Source organism: Aethalodelphis obliquidens, unplaced genomic scaffold, assembly GCF_003676395.1.
Source record: "Aethalodelphis obliquidens isolate GAN/ISIS:26980383/991018 unplaced genomic scaffold, ASM367639v1 scaffold2, whole genome shotgun sequence".
Lineage (NCBI taxonomy): Eukaryota > Metazoa > Chordata > Mammalia > Artiodactyla > Delphinidae > Aethalodelphis > Aethalodelphis obliquidens.
The window spans coordinates 16,377,555-16,392,025 of NW_020837946.1; the positions used below are offsets into that span (position 1 = coordinate 16,377,555).

Sequence of the window (14,471 nt, forward strand, 5' to 3'; positions counted from 1 at the left end):
TGGATTTGGCTGAGGGCCATACTTTGTCAACCCCTGAGCTTGAAAGCATATTCTTTTGATCCAGTTTTTCTTATTATCGTTGCCTCCATCAATTATTAACACTGCCTGGAGCTTCCAGAAGAATGGGGGGGAGGGGGTTTGAGGGGACAGCTGCTCATCTTCAATGTGTGTCCACATCTAGGTCCTCTTTGTCTCACATGTGAGAATCTTCCCTTTCTCCAACCTTTACGCCCCCACCCCCACCACCCATGCCATCAACTGTTTTACAAGATGGGGCTTTTAAGAGAAAAGCAGAAACCGGGGATGTCAAGATGATCCTCTTAAATATAAATCTTTTCATGTCATAGAAGAGGAAACTGATACTCAGAAAGGTACAGTCCTTGTCTGGAGTCACTATATTGCTTTAGTGGTAGATCTGTTACTGGACCTGCAGTAGCTGTGCTTGGATCTCAGGCCACTGTCTGTTGCACTGTCTTTTCCTGGCTCATCGGTTGATGAGCTTATTGATGTCACAGCATAGCCTTTGGCTATTTCCACTGACCTGGGCAAGCCACCATGATTTTCTCTCACTTTGTGGTACATTATAATTAAGGTGATGACCATATATCTTAGTTTGCCTGGATGGTTTCAGTTGTCACCCGTATTTATTAATATCATGTCTCTGCTCTCACTCTGCAGAATGTCCTGGTATATAGAGATCAATCATGATCCCTCTCGCACAGTACAGCACAACTCCTTATTGTGTGTGGGCACCTCCATTTGTCATCGTGTGTGTTCTTTTTGGTGCAAAGTCTGTTTGATTAGAGCAGTGAATTTCGTCTTGAAGGAGTTAAACCCACCACAAACACTCACCCCTGTTGCTGTAGTACACACACACAAACATACATCTAGACATGCCCACTGTACCCTATATAATAGTACAGCTCAGGCTTTGGAAACTTCAACGTGGCCTGAACAGACTCTGAATTCCCAGAGTTCTTTCCTTTCCTGGCGTTTGATTTTGGAAGTCAATCAGGATGGACTTCTTTCTTATTCATCGTCATTTGACTTTGTGCCTGTACACATGCCAGGCTCATAAACACATGGAAACTATAGGCATTCATCTATATCCATCTGATAGCTAGGAGGAGGGAGTGGGATGAGGATTGTATAGAAATTACATGGGCTTTTGCTTTCGTTATTACGTATTTCTGCATTTGAAATTTTTTTATATGACACACAGTTGTATTATAAACAACTTGTGTCATCAGAAAATAAAGTTGTTGAAAAGTCTAAAACTAAGGAAAAAACTATTAATAACTGCCACTGCAAAAAATCTTTGACGGAAATCCAGCACCCCAGAATGTTCAGAACCATTTGAGAGAACGCTTGTTCACAGAAAGTGGGTCTCGTCTCGAATCTCAACCAGGATATTGGTTGGAAGAATTCTCTAGTTGTAGTCTGGCTTTCCTTTAGAGTTACTTTTATTGTTTATTTTTTGTATTTTAAGTTATCCTAAATACAGCAGTCAGACAGGAGTAATTAGACATAAGTCACCTCGTTATAAGTTTTTTTTCAGATTTTTTTTTCGACAAAAGAAAAAAGAAAAGCAGATGAAAATGTAATACAGGAAGACAAGTTTATTAAAAGCTGTAGCTATAGAAAATAGCATCGCAAGCTTGATGACTTAATTTCCTTTCTGCTTTTATTGATCAATTTATTATATAAGGCAGGATTGATCGGATTTCCAATTATGAGTCCCCACCTTAGAGAACTGTGCCTGTCAAGTTACCCAGCCATGATCTTGTCCCTTCTCCCCCATTAAAAAAAAAAAATGTTACTTCCCAAGGCTGATAAACACTGCTTGGTGATTGGTCCTCAATGGATCACTTCTTAGAAAATGAAATGTCAACCCCTTGGCCTCCTATTGATTCTTCTTTAGTGTCGGACATAAAGCTGTCACGGAAAGGCTGCCTGGAGCCAGGTAGCTGACAGGCTTTGCAGCGGCCGATGCACACTCAGCTGATTCTTCTCCGCAAGCAGGTTGTGTGCTCTGTCATAACGGACCGCAGATGTTTAAATGGGACAAGAACAGGTGAGAAGAGAAGAGACAGGTAGTGCAGACAAAAGTCTGGTCCATGCTTTTAGTGAGAGTACAAATGAAAGATGGTAAATGGTACCCCTAAAATCATCTCACCACCCTGCAGCCAGCCATCTGGAAGAGCGACAGATGAAACATCCTAGCCTGGAAAATGATGCGGCTGCTTCTTGCCTCTTAGAGCCATGGGTAGTTGATGGCAGAATGGATGCGAGGGACGGACCCCTTATAGGGTGATTCCCTACACTGCTGATGACATGGGAGATTGTTTCAAGAGGTAGATGGGCAGAGATCCACACACTGAGAAAAGTTTCAGTCCTTCCTATTACTTCAAAGGACAATCTGTTTGCTAATTTGTCATTTAAGAAAGAGGAAATGCCGTCAGGCTCACAGCTAGTATCTTGCTGGATTTTTTTTTTTTATAGCAATTGTTTATTTTATTATATTTACTTTATATGGAGAAATATGAGCTTTAGGCAAGTCAGAGTAATCTTTAATTTTTCCAATGAGAAGATCCACTTTTTTCTTTTGACCAACTTGGAAGTGTAAACATTTGGGGATCTCAGTGAAAGAATGAAATTCCTAAATTTATACATTTTATTTATATATTTAAAATAATATACAGAATACATTGACTTAGATTTATTGTATGTTTTTACCATCCACATTATGTTGAGGAAATTAACTTACATTTTTTATAGGCACCTTTGATCTGTGTCTTCCCGTGTCACTTATCACATACGTTATAATTTAAGGATTCTGTCAGCTTTTCAGAGAATGTAATTGTGCCTGCCATCTGGGTGGTTTAAGGTACAGCATTTCTTGTATCTATGGAATGCTGTCTCTAGAAGTCTTCCTAAACTGCATATGCACATTCTGTTGGCACCATTTCCTTCTACTCCTGTAGGTACACATTTGTGATCTCCACGGTGTGACCACTTTATTGCTTTTGAAAGTGATTTTTGACTGTTAACAATGACATCCTAAAATGCAATGATAAGGTCATAACCTCAGGACTAACGAACTTAGTGATCAACTGTGTTAAATTCCTCTGACAACTACCTCCCCCTTTTATATTAATGATTTTTTCAGTTTACCTCCAAGCATCCTAAATAGTATTAATTCAGGTTGCTTTGGGCCAGTGTGTCTTCCCCAAATAGTATTTTATTGTTCAGTATGTATGAGAAACACTTTTAAGAAAGAATTAGAATGCAAGATGAGTTCCTCTTTTCTAAAGGACAGTTGGTGACCAGAGACAAGTACTGCCTGATAGCCAGCCGTAGGTGGCGTTTCTACTGACCTTCTGATGATCTCCGGTGCTGCCGGGTTTCCATTTATGTTAGGGTTATAAAGTACCCCTTTTACCTGAATTAAAGAAGGGAGTTAATTGATTTTAAGAAAAAAATGAAATGGCTATGGCAAAATTTGTGAAGGAGGTACACATACGGCTCAGGGTAGGAAACTACTGGCATCTTGTATATTAGGAACTTGAGGCCTAGAGAGGAGGTTAAACAGTTAGCTGCACAGGGTCATACAGCTAGTTAGTTGCCTGATCAGGACAGAAGTCCATCTCTCCTGACTTCCATTGCTGGCCTAGATAGATTATTTTAATGTCTTCTGGACTGAAAACATTGACCTACATCAAAAGTTAGCATTGACAACTGTAGCAAACCAGAGCTTCGGGAGTCTCCGTCACGATGTACCATTTGTGATGTGTGATTTGATGTGTAATCTAACACATGCTATAAGGTCAGACCTTGCAAGTTAGTTTTATCTTCTTTGCAAGGTTACGATTTTCCACTTCGGAGCTGAAACTGTTCCCGTAATGCTAAAACAGTCACCATTCAGACTCTATCTTCCCCAGTGTCCTAATTGTAATATTATGGTCACATAAGAATGAATACACTTAAATGTTAGCCTAAATTGGCTCTGATGAAGTCGTGTAAATTCCTACAATTAGTTGGCAGATGGTACTGCGGGAACATTTCTAAACAACCTGTGTGTCCTCGTGTGGTTCAGTTCCACGTGGCCATGTCAAAATGTTGCTCATGAAGAACATGTAGCCATCATTTGGTGCAAGAACAATGACAGCTTAAGGAAGGGGAGAAAGAAGAATAGCTTGGATGCATCTGCATAGGTGATGCCATTAAACGCTGGAAAGTGTCCTCCTGGAGCTATGCTAGTTATCACATTGCTTTATCTTCTTTAATCTGCACTTTAGCTGAATAAATTACTTACCTTTTGCTAATTCGTTTTGGAACAGTGAGCCCCATCAGTCAAACCCATCGACTTGATCAGGGAAGTCAGTATTTTACTAAAAGTGGGGTGCGTGCTGGGCCCTGTCACACTTCGCTCCACTATTTTGTTGGTTTTATCGGGTAGTCAAGGTGCCAGGAACAACACACTGGTTGGGAGGGCAGGGCTGGGGTCTCATGCTGTCCCTGGACAATGTCTGTTAATACCCTGATTCCGCCTCCCTTTGACAGAGGCGAGCTTAGACACAGGCTTTCAAAGTTTCACCTGCAGAGGAGTCTCTTTACCTCCTGCAGTTAAAAGGTTCCATGTTTCCTTCGGGAGCATTCACTCACAAACCACTCCCCTCCTTCCCCCCTTTTTTTAATCAGCTTGCCCACGTCTCAATAATTAGAAAATCTTCCACAAAGGTTTCCTTCTGTCATTCAGGTGATCTGCCTTGGATGTCAATTTAGCACTCTTTTAGGCGATGTGGTTTCCTCTGGTCTGGCTGACCCAACGATAAGCTTCCATAGGCTTTCTTTCTCTGGACAATAACGAACACATTGTCCCACCCTGAGCCTAAGGAGAAAGGGTCATCAGGTGACAAAGGTAGAGCAGGACTCAGGCTTTTTAGTTTTAAGGATATTATTAAGTAGCTAATAGGCTACAATTAGCTTTTGAACAGTAATCCCTGTGTTTCTTTGTCAGCATTCCCTGTACTCTACCGGGGTCTTCTCCTCCAAGTAACACTCCAAGTAAAGTTTCTTGATAGGGAGGGTGGGAGGGAGGGAGACGCAAGAGGGAAGAGATATGGGAACATAAGTATATGTATAACTGATTCACTTTGTTATAAAGCAGAAACTAACACACCATTGTAAAGCAATTATACTCCAATAAAGATGTAAAAAAAAAAAAAAAAAAAATACACCTTCTACCAGAAAAGCTGTCCTTCAGAGTTGAAGGAGAGAGAAAGAGTTTTCCAGACAAGCAAAAGATAATGGAGTTCATCACCACTAGACTGGCCTTACAAGAAATGTTAAAAGGACTTATTTAAGCTGAAACAAGAGGGTGTTAATTAGTTGCAGGAAAACATATGAAAGTATAAATCTCACTGGTAAAGGTAAATATGCAGTAAAAATCAGAATAATTTAAAGTTGTAAGGTTAATTACTTACAAAGCTTGTAGATTAAAAGACATGAGTAGTAAAAACAGCTATAACTACAATACTTTGCTGAGATACACAAGATAAAAAGATGTAAATTGTGACATCAAAAACATAAAACAGGGCTTCCGTGGTGGCGCAGTGGTTGACAGTCCGCCTGCCGACGCAGGGGACACGGGTTCGTGCCCCGATCCGGGAAGATCCCACGTGCCGCGGAGCGGCTGGGCCCGTGAGCCATGGCCGCTGAGCCTGTGCGTCCGGAGCCTGTGCTCTGCAACGGGAGAGGCCACAACAGTGAGAGGCCCGCGTACCGCAAAAAAAAAACCCAAAAAAACGTAAAACATTGGCGGGGAGGGAATAAAAATAGAGAGTTTTATATATAAAAAAAAAAATACACCTCCTAATTTACTTCCTCCTTCTATGTTCGGAAGCCTGAGGAGGGGGTGGGCAGGTCAGCCTTGTAATGTCCCTGCCATTTTACCTCTCCTCTGGCTTTGCACAGATTTCATGAATATGTTGATGGAAAATGGCACTCCTGGGCTGCTTGAGGCTGCCCCTTTCTTTTGGTATCTACAAGGGTCTTTTGTTTGTTTGTTTGTTTTTGCGGTATGCGGGCCTCTCACTGTTGTGGCCTCTCCCGTTGCGGAGCACAGGCTCCGGACGCGCAGGCTCAGCGGCCACGGCTCACGGGCCCAGCCGCTCCGCGGCATGTGGGATCTTCACGGACCGGGGCACGAACCCGTGTCCCCTGCATCGGCAGGTGTACTCTCAACCACTGCGCCACCAGGGAAGCCCTCTACAAGGGTTTTTGATGAACTCTCTGACAATTTAAAGTTGGGACAAAAGCTTCCCTGCTCGATGCATTTTTTCTTCTTTGAAGGAAAGAAATTCAAATCAGTATTCGAGATCTAAAGTGGTTTAAAACATATACTTGTAATTTTAGATAATGCTTTTAGGAGCTCTGATAAGGTACAATATCCCGGGCTGGCAGGACCCTATCACACCCTTGGGACCTAGGCACGCATTTCCCTGACATAAAATGCTATTTTCATAGTCCCTGACCTAACACTCTTATATTTCCTTTAAAAGGAGAAGGGAGGGGGAGTTTTGGAGGGGACTACATCTTTCATACAAATGTTTGGTTTCAGGATGTTGAAACCTGTTTAGCTTCTTTGATGAAGCAATGGATTTTGAGAGCAAGTGGAATCCAATTTAAGTAGATTTACTGATATAAAATGTACTATGACTTATAATTAACTCTCACCAGCTATCGTCATATAACTTCATCCATGCTGGGAGAGGCATGTGAGGTAGTGAGCTAGATGGGGCAGACACACTCCTCCTGTATTTGCTAGGAGGGTCGTGGGTAAATGACTTGCCCTCCTGCCTCCATGTTCTCATCTGTACAATGGGACTGAACATGTGTCTGTCTGCCTGATTGCTTTCATAGGGTTGTTGAGAAGATGCCATGAAATGTTATATGGGAAGGCTCTTTTAAAAGTTAAATACAAAGTAAAAATGCAAGCTATTATTTGGGACTGAATGACTCGCACTTTGAAGTGAACTCTAGTGACTGAGGTCTCTGTTTACTGAGCTGGTTCCTGCTTTGCAGACAGTTAGGGGAAGAGATAATATATGTGATGAGAGCACTTTGAAAAGTTAAATGCAGTGTAAAAATGCCAAGTATTATTATTTGCAAGGGAATTATACACACAGAGGAACATCTGTAGGCTCTGAGGGTCTGACTGCAGAGCTGGTTCCTGCGTTGCTGACAATTAGGAGAGGAATGTGGGTGAAGGGCTGGGACACGTGACTGTGACTGGGCTGCTCTCTGGTGGCACTGCGTGGCCCTCTCTCTTTTCCATGACCATCCTGCCCTTCTTGACTTGTTCAAAGTGCAGGGGTTCAGGTTATCAGATTCAGACAGGATCACACTGCTGCGACCCCCTGTGGCCACCAGGGACTCTTGTCACCACAGAGCCTGTTTCCTCACATATAAGAGTCTTGACGGACCTCATCTTTAAAGCTCTAAGAAAATTACAAGATGATTATAAAGTGCAATATAAACTTGACATTTTTGACAGAAACATACATGTACATATTTTATTCACTAATACGGTCTCATCTTCCAACTTTACAGAGTTCTAATATGGACTGAGTTGATTTTCCAATTTAACATACATACACATAGACACATATATATGTGTCTATGTATAATGTATCAAGATGACTGATTCAAGAATTATATATATTCAAGCTTTCTTTTTCCCAAGACTTTTTATAACCAAGCCTGAGCTCACTCCTATGGGACACTGAGAGCAGAAGGCCAACTGTAGGACCATACACTGTATTTTGGAGAAAAGAATTAGGCAACAAATGGAAACTTGTTTTTTGTTTTGTTTTGTTTTTATTTGGTTGCATGGGGTCTTAATTGCGGGATCTTCGTTGTGGCACGTGGGGGGTCAGTAGTTGCAGCACGCGGGCTCTAGAGCACACAGGTTTAGTTGCCCCACAGCATGTGGGATCTTAGTTCCCTGACCAGGGATCGAACCCAAATCCCCTGCATTGGAAGGCAGATTCTTAACCACTGGGCCTCCAGGGAAGTCCCGGATCCTTATTTTTACTGCTGCAAGTTTTCTACAAACTCTGTTTACCTTTTAAATTGTCGTTAATCATTTAGGAATTTGTATGCAGCAGCTGAAGCCAATAACCACAAAACTATTGTTTTAAGAATATCATATAATAGGATAATGAGTTTTTTTGTGGTGAAAGCAACAGGGCTTACTATTACTTATCACATACTGACTACGATTGCCTTTGATGTATGCAGAATTCACCTAGGGAAACTTATTTTAATTCAGAATATGTATGTGGGGAAATTAGCCAGTAAACTTCTAATCTATTTTCAATACAATAAATTTCTCCTGGGGATTTAAAATTATAATTGTATTATAAAATATTTGCTGTATCACCTCAGTTTAATACTGTGGTTACGAGCAAAGACTCTGGACTCTGCGGTGACAAGTTACTTACCCTGTTATTTCACCTCCCATAAACCTCAGTTTTCTCATCTGTGAAATGTGCATTACATATCTGCCTGACTTATATTATGGTAGTAAAGAACTTGTGGTTTACAGATTTTGAAAATATTGTTTTTTATCTTTTAATAGACGGAGTAAATACAGTAAAGCGAAACAAGAAGCAGACGAAGAGAAACATTTGAACCAAGGTACAGAAAACTGGATTGAAAATAATTTTATTTTTAGAGCATGTCTCGTGTTTTCAGTTTAGAAATGTCTAAATAATATTCACATGGCTATTAATATTATATTCCTTTCATGAAATTATCCAAATAATGTACTTCAGGGTTTCAAACTGAAATAGGTGATTGGTATTTTTTTTTAAGTGAAATTAAAGATGGAGGTTGGATAATTTCCTTAGATGCTTCTTTTTCCTTATCTTATCCTCCAACCTGAAAAAGTGTTGTTCTAGCTGGCTCATTTTTGTAGCTGGGTGGCAAGATTTAGAAGGTCACAATTTTTCTCTTATTATAAGGTAAACATTTTGGAGACAGTAGAATAAGAAATAGAACACACCACAGAATATGTGCTGTGGAATTCAGGACTATCAATATTTCTTTAGTGGATTTTCGTTATTTTGATATTCCAAGTGGAGTCAAAGACTGAATTCAAAGAATCGGCTCTGAATGACTTGAGCAAGATAGAAAACTCTGGAATGGACAGTGGTTGGTGTCTCTCCAGGAGTTCTGTCCACGAGAACTTTCTGAAGTGATGGCAGTGGTCTTTATCTGCACCATCTAATTGCATTAGCCAAGGGGCCACAAGCACCACTGAATACTTGAAAAGTAGTGAGAATGAGGAAGTGAATTTTAAATTTTATTTAATTTTAACTGATTTATATGTAAATAACACCGAGTGGTTAATAGCTACCTTATTAGTACAGGGAGGTAGAGGGCTGGAAGAATAATCCTGAGAAAGGTTTTCTTGGCTAGAGCATGTGAAGTGATGAAGGGTCATGGAGTGTCTGATAATTTTCCATTTGTTCATCTTGTTTCCTTTCTAAAACCACACTTTCTCATTTGCATGTGGTATATATTTTTAAAAACAAAAATGATGCATTTTTTTGAGATGAGGACAAAACTGACAGTCTTGGAAAATCAAAGGGTTTGAGCCAACCGGTATCCTACACCTCTCAGCGCCCCAAAGCCCCAAGAGCTCGAGCAGGGAGAGGCGGGGTATAAATGCCAGTGGAAAGTTCCCAGTAATCTCTTTTTTTTTTTTTGCGTTACACGGGCCTCTCACTGTTGTGGCCTCTCCCGTTGCGGAGCACAGGCTCCAGACGCGCAGGCTCAGTGGCCATGGCTCACAGGCCCAGCTGCTCCGCGGCATGTGGGATCTTCCCAGACCGGGGCACAAACCCGTGTCCCCTGCATCGGCAGGCAGACTCTCAACCACTGCGCCACCAGGGAAGCCCCCCAGTCATCTCTAATGCATCTTGTCCCGGACATCTCTGGCTGCCCCAGAGCTCACATTCCGAATTCAGTTTACCAGTGACTATGGGGTGTGGCCGAATTACCCTTCTTAGTATTTAAACCATTGATTCGCCGAAGCTTCCAGGTGAAATTCAATGTCTTTTCTTACAGCACTTTCTTTCCAAAACAGAATAAAAGTGGAACTCCAATACAGAGTTTGTATTTTCAAATCAAATAGCAGATACTATCCCTCTTGTCCACTTAACCTAGGTTTAATCTTAGTTTGTTAATTGTTGTCAATTGTTGGTCCAGATATGAGGCAAAAGATGATATCTTGTATCACAGGTCATTTGAGAAAGTTTCTATCATCTTCCCTAAGGGAAGAAAGCTGGAGATGGTGGGTAGGATGTGAGCAACTGATTGGGACAACAATATTTATTTAATTTTAAATTGTGTTTAGTTTTTTTTGTTGTTGAATTTTATTTTATTTTTTTTTATACAGCAAGTTCTTATTAGTTATCCATTTTATACATATTAGTGTATACATGTCAATCGCAATCTCCCAATTCATCCCACCACCACCCCCCCCACTCCCCTCACCACTTTCCCCCCTTGGTGTCCATACGTTTGTTCTCTACAACCGTGTCTCAATTTCTGCCCTGCAAACCGGTTCATCTGTACCATTTTTCTAGGTTCCACCTATATGTGTTAATATGCGATATTTGTTTTTCTCTTTCTGACTTACTTCACTCTGTATGACAGTCTCTAGATTCATCCACGTCTCTACAAATGACCCATTTTCGTTCCTTTTTATGGCTGAGTAATATTCCATTGTATATATGTGCCACATCTTCTTTACCCATTCGTCTGTCGATGGACATTTAGGTTGCTTCCATTACCCGGTTATTGTAAATAGTGCTGCAGTGAACACTGGGGTGCATGTGTCTTTTTGAATTATGGTTTTCTCAGGGTATATGCCCAGTAGTGGGATTGCTGGGTCATATGGTAGTTCTATTTGTAGTTTTTTAAGGAACCTCCATACTGTTCTCCACAGTGGCTTTATCAATTTACTTTCCCACCGACAGTGCAGAGGCTTCCCTTCTCTCCACACCCTCTCCAGCATTTGGGACAGCAATATTTAGATAACACATTCCAAATTTCCTTATAGAGACTCTCTTTTCTTCCACGGGATAGGTTGTTTTTAAAATTTCCTCCCTGAAGTGTGAAGACATTCCAGGAACTCAGTAGAGCTACAGCCTCTTAAGTAGCAAACAATTCTTATTTACCCACTAACGAAACCCGGAGCAAGAATGTAAACATTTTCTTATGTCTACGCTAAGTATTTTTCTCACAGTAAGAAAATTTTTTCTGTGCTGAATATTTTTAGACCCAGAGAACTTCAGTGTATTAGTGGTTCCTGAGAAGTGTTCCGCCAACCTTTTGCATGTTTATTACTCAGGTGTTAGAACTTACGTGGATCCCTTTACGTACGAAGATCCCAACCAAGCAGTTCGAGAATTTGCCAAAGAAATCGACGCATCCTGCATTAAGATTGAAAAAGTCATAGGAGTTGGTAAGTGTCTGTGTCTATAAGCCTGTTTTCTTTGTGGATATTAAATATATGTATGTGGATTATATAAATGCATTAGAATGTATTGTATGTGCCTGTATATGTAAATATCTGTGTACCTGAAATTTCCTTGATCTACATAAAACACCAGCACAGTGCCTACTGTATAATAAGCACTCAACAAATGTTAGCTATTGGCTGTTATTCCTTCTCCTTGAACGTGTTTCTGGTTCAGAGTCAGTTCTTTTTCTCTCCCAAAGGTGAATTTGGTGAAGTATGCAGTGGGCGTCTCAAAGTGCCTGGCAAAAGAGAAATCTACGTGGCTATCAAGACTTTGAAAGCTGGTTATACAGACAAACAGAGGAGGGACTTCCTGAGTGAGGCCAGCATCATGGGACAGTTTGACCACCCAAATATCATTCACTTGGAAGGCGTTGTCACCAAATGTATGTGCGTCGCTCCCTTTACAAAGCCAAGTTAGAAGTTACTGGCAAATTAAACACACATTTTCTTTCCAGGGAAATGACAGATGGAGCAGACCCACTGATTGCTAATAGGAGGAAATCAGTGCAGGACAAGTCATTAATCTTGTAGTCATTTCTAAATGGGGGTATGGTGTAGGCTGATACCCTATTTCCAAGGCAGCTTGTGTGAGATTTTAGCGAAATTAATATTGCAGATTTTTGGTATGCCTTGCCATCTTTCAAATCTTCGCTAGACCAAACTGATTGTCACAGGATAGGCGCAAGCAGATGGTAAGCAAAATAAATTTTAAGTACTTTTCATATAAAACACAACAAAACCTCACCACACCTTATGTTCGAAGCTTGGGTTCCAGATGCAGGGAGTGCACCTTGGTCATCTATTATATTGGGGGATTTGCTTGTCTGCTCTGCCTGATTTATGGAGCTGCAGTTGCAGTTCAGCACCTATTTCCAGGAACACCTGGTTGCACCTTCCTTTTTTAGTCCATTAGCATTCGCTCAGCCCATGAACCACGCTTCCGTTAAAATATGACACAGCTCAAAAGATGCATTTTGCGAAGCAGACCCTGAATACACCTGTAAGACTGGCTAAGACCAACTTGTACAGCACCACATGGACAGGGCAGCTGAAATGGTTACTATTGAAGGTGGCTCTGTTCCAGAAGCCTTAGTACCTATTATAGTTACTACAAGTCAAGGATCTTGTAAGCCTGGGGCTGTGTCTCCAGGACAGCCAAAGTGCCATTTAATTTGATACCAGGTGCCTGGGAAAAGCGTCCTCCATCAACCGGTGCAGAGTGGCTGCCACAGTGGGTGAAATGGAGGTGTAAACGTTGGATGTTAGGTCTGGGGCAAAGGGGGTAGTAAGACACAAGGGTACACAATCTTTAGACAGGGAAAATTTGGAAATTACTAAAAAGTGAGAGCAGATATACACTAATTTAGAGGTCCTCAAACTTAAACATACATCAGAATTCTGGAAAACTCATTAAAAAGACACTTTCCTGGGCCTCATCTTCAGAGGTTTGATTTAGTGAGTGGGAGCCCATGAGTTCCCATTTCTGAAGAGCTCAAGGTCAATCAAGCTATAGTCCCTGGAACCACACTTTGAGCACCTTTGGCCTAGTGACCAAAGATTTACACATCATCTACTGCTAGTAATTTATGAGGCCTTGACTAGTTGCTCAAGTTCTCAGTTTCCTCATCTGTAAAATAGAGATAAAAATGGAATGAAATATTTAGCATGTTTGCCATAATGCTTATTTAGCAAATTAAAAAAAAAAAACAACTAAGTGTTAACTGGCATTATTATGTCTTAAAAAGTACATCTTTCCCCATCTTCGGAATCCTTCAAAAAAGGAACCTTGATGCTAAGGGTATATAAGTTTTCACCTAAGGTGAAGTCTATAATTAACATAGAATAGCTCTATTTGCTTTTTAAGATGAGTTTTACAGACAGAATATTTTTCCTGTGGCCTGTGGAGCTGCCCAGAGCCCTTCACTACTTTAATTAAAAGATAACATTCCCTTTAAATACTTCTGCAGGTCCATTTTCTCAAAAGGAGGCTCTGTTCAACTTGGGGTGTTTTTCCTGGGGCAGACAGTGATTTTTGTAGCACCTCTGCAGAAGAGGGAAGAAACGGGATCTTTGTGACCTCTAAAACCCATGGCTATTACAGCTGTAACTGTTACAAACGACTGGGTGCATTTGCATAATGCACTTGTCACTGAATTAAAATGGTTTAAAATTTCCACCAGAGGAGCCATCCCCTTCCCCCCACCCTTCCGCTCCCCATTGCCTCCCTGCCTGTTCCGGGAAAGGGTCTGTCTCTACCCTGGAGCCCAACCTGGACCCATTTCATGAGCCCCTCTGTGCTTACGGAGACATTCATCTTTATTTCTCTTGTAGAGCTCATAAATATTCTGACAAATGGATACTTTTCATAGACAAAAAAATGGAGAATAATTGTGAAGATAGTGCCAACAGTCAGACTAGGGAGGGGTGAGGGTGAAAGAGTGGGAGAGTGTGAATTCATGACTGGACTTCCTTGAGTAACTATGTAAATGGACAGGGAGACTATAAATTCTTGCCAGTACCCCGCAGATCTTCTCCTTGCTTCCCCACATTTCCAGAGGGATCTGGTGAAATGGAAGTAGGTGTTAATGCACCATCAGGGGAGTCACCCCTTCTCATGAGTTGACAAAGTATCATTTGATTGAGGCAGGTTAATTAAAACTCATTTAGATGCATTTGTTCTATGTGGTCACAGATGCAGAGGGTAAATGAGTCTGAGGACTAAAGGCTTCCTAATAATATTGACGGAGGATGGAAAGGTGTACGGGGACCGCTCCCTCCAGCCAAGGGGAAAGAGATTAGAAGTGGTTTTGACTCATCCTTTGGTCTACACCGAGATTCCTGCTTTTTCTGCCTGCTTTCATTCATCACTTGA

The 14,471-nt window shown here is 41.2% G+C and overlaps 1 protein-coding gene across 4 annotated transcripts in view; it reads left to right on the plus strand.

The window, feature by feature from the left end:
• The window catches only part of EPHA4 (EPH receptor A4), a 142,705-nt gene that overhangs the window by 110,576 nt on the left and 17,658 nt on the right, over positions 1–14,471 (plus strand). For all 4 annotated transcript variants that reach the window (XM_027120348.1, XM_027120356.1, XM_027120376.1 and 1 more), the window contains exons 9-11: positions 8,645–8,703; positions 11,426–11,539; positions 11,797–11,982. In XM_027120348.1, the coding sequence (XP_026976149.1) occupies positions 8,645–8,703; positions 11,426–11,539; positions 11,797–11,982 (359 nt within the window). The remainder of the gene's footprint in view (positions 1–8,644; positions 8,704–11,425; positions 11,540–11,796; positions 11,983–14,471) is intronic.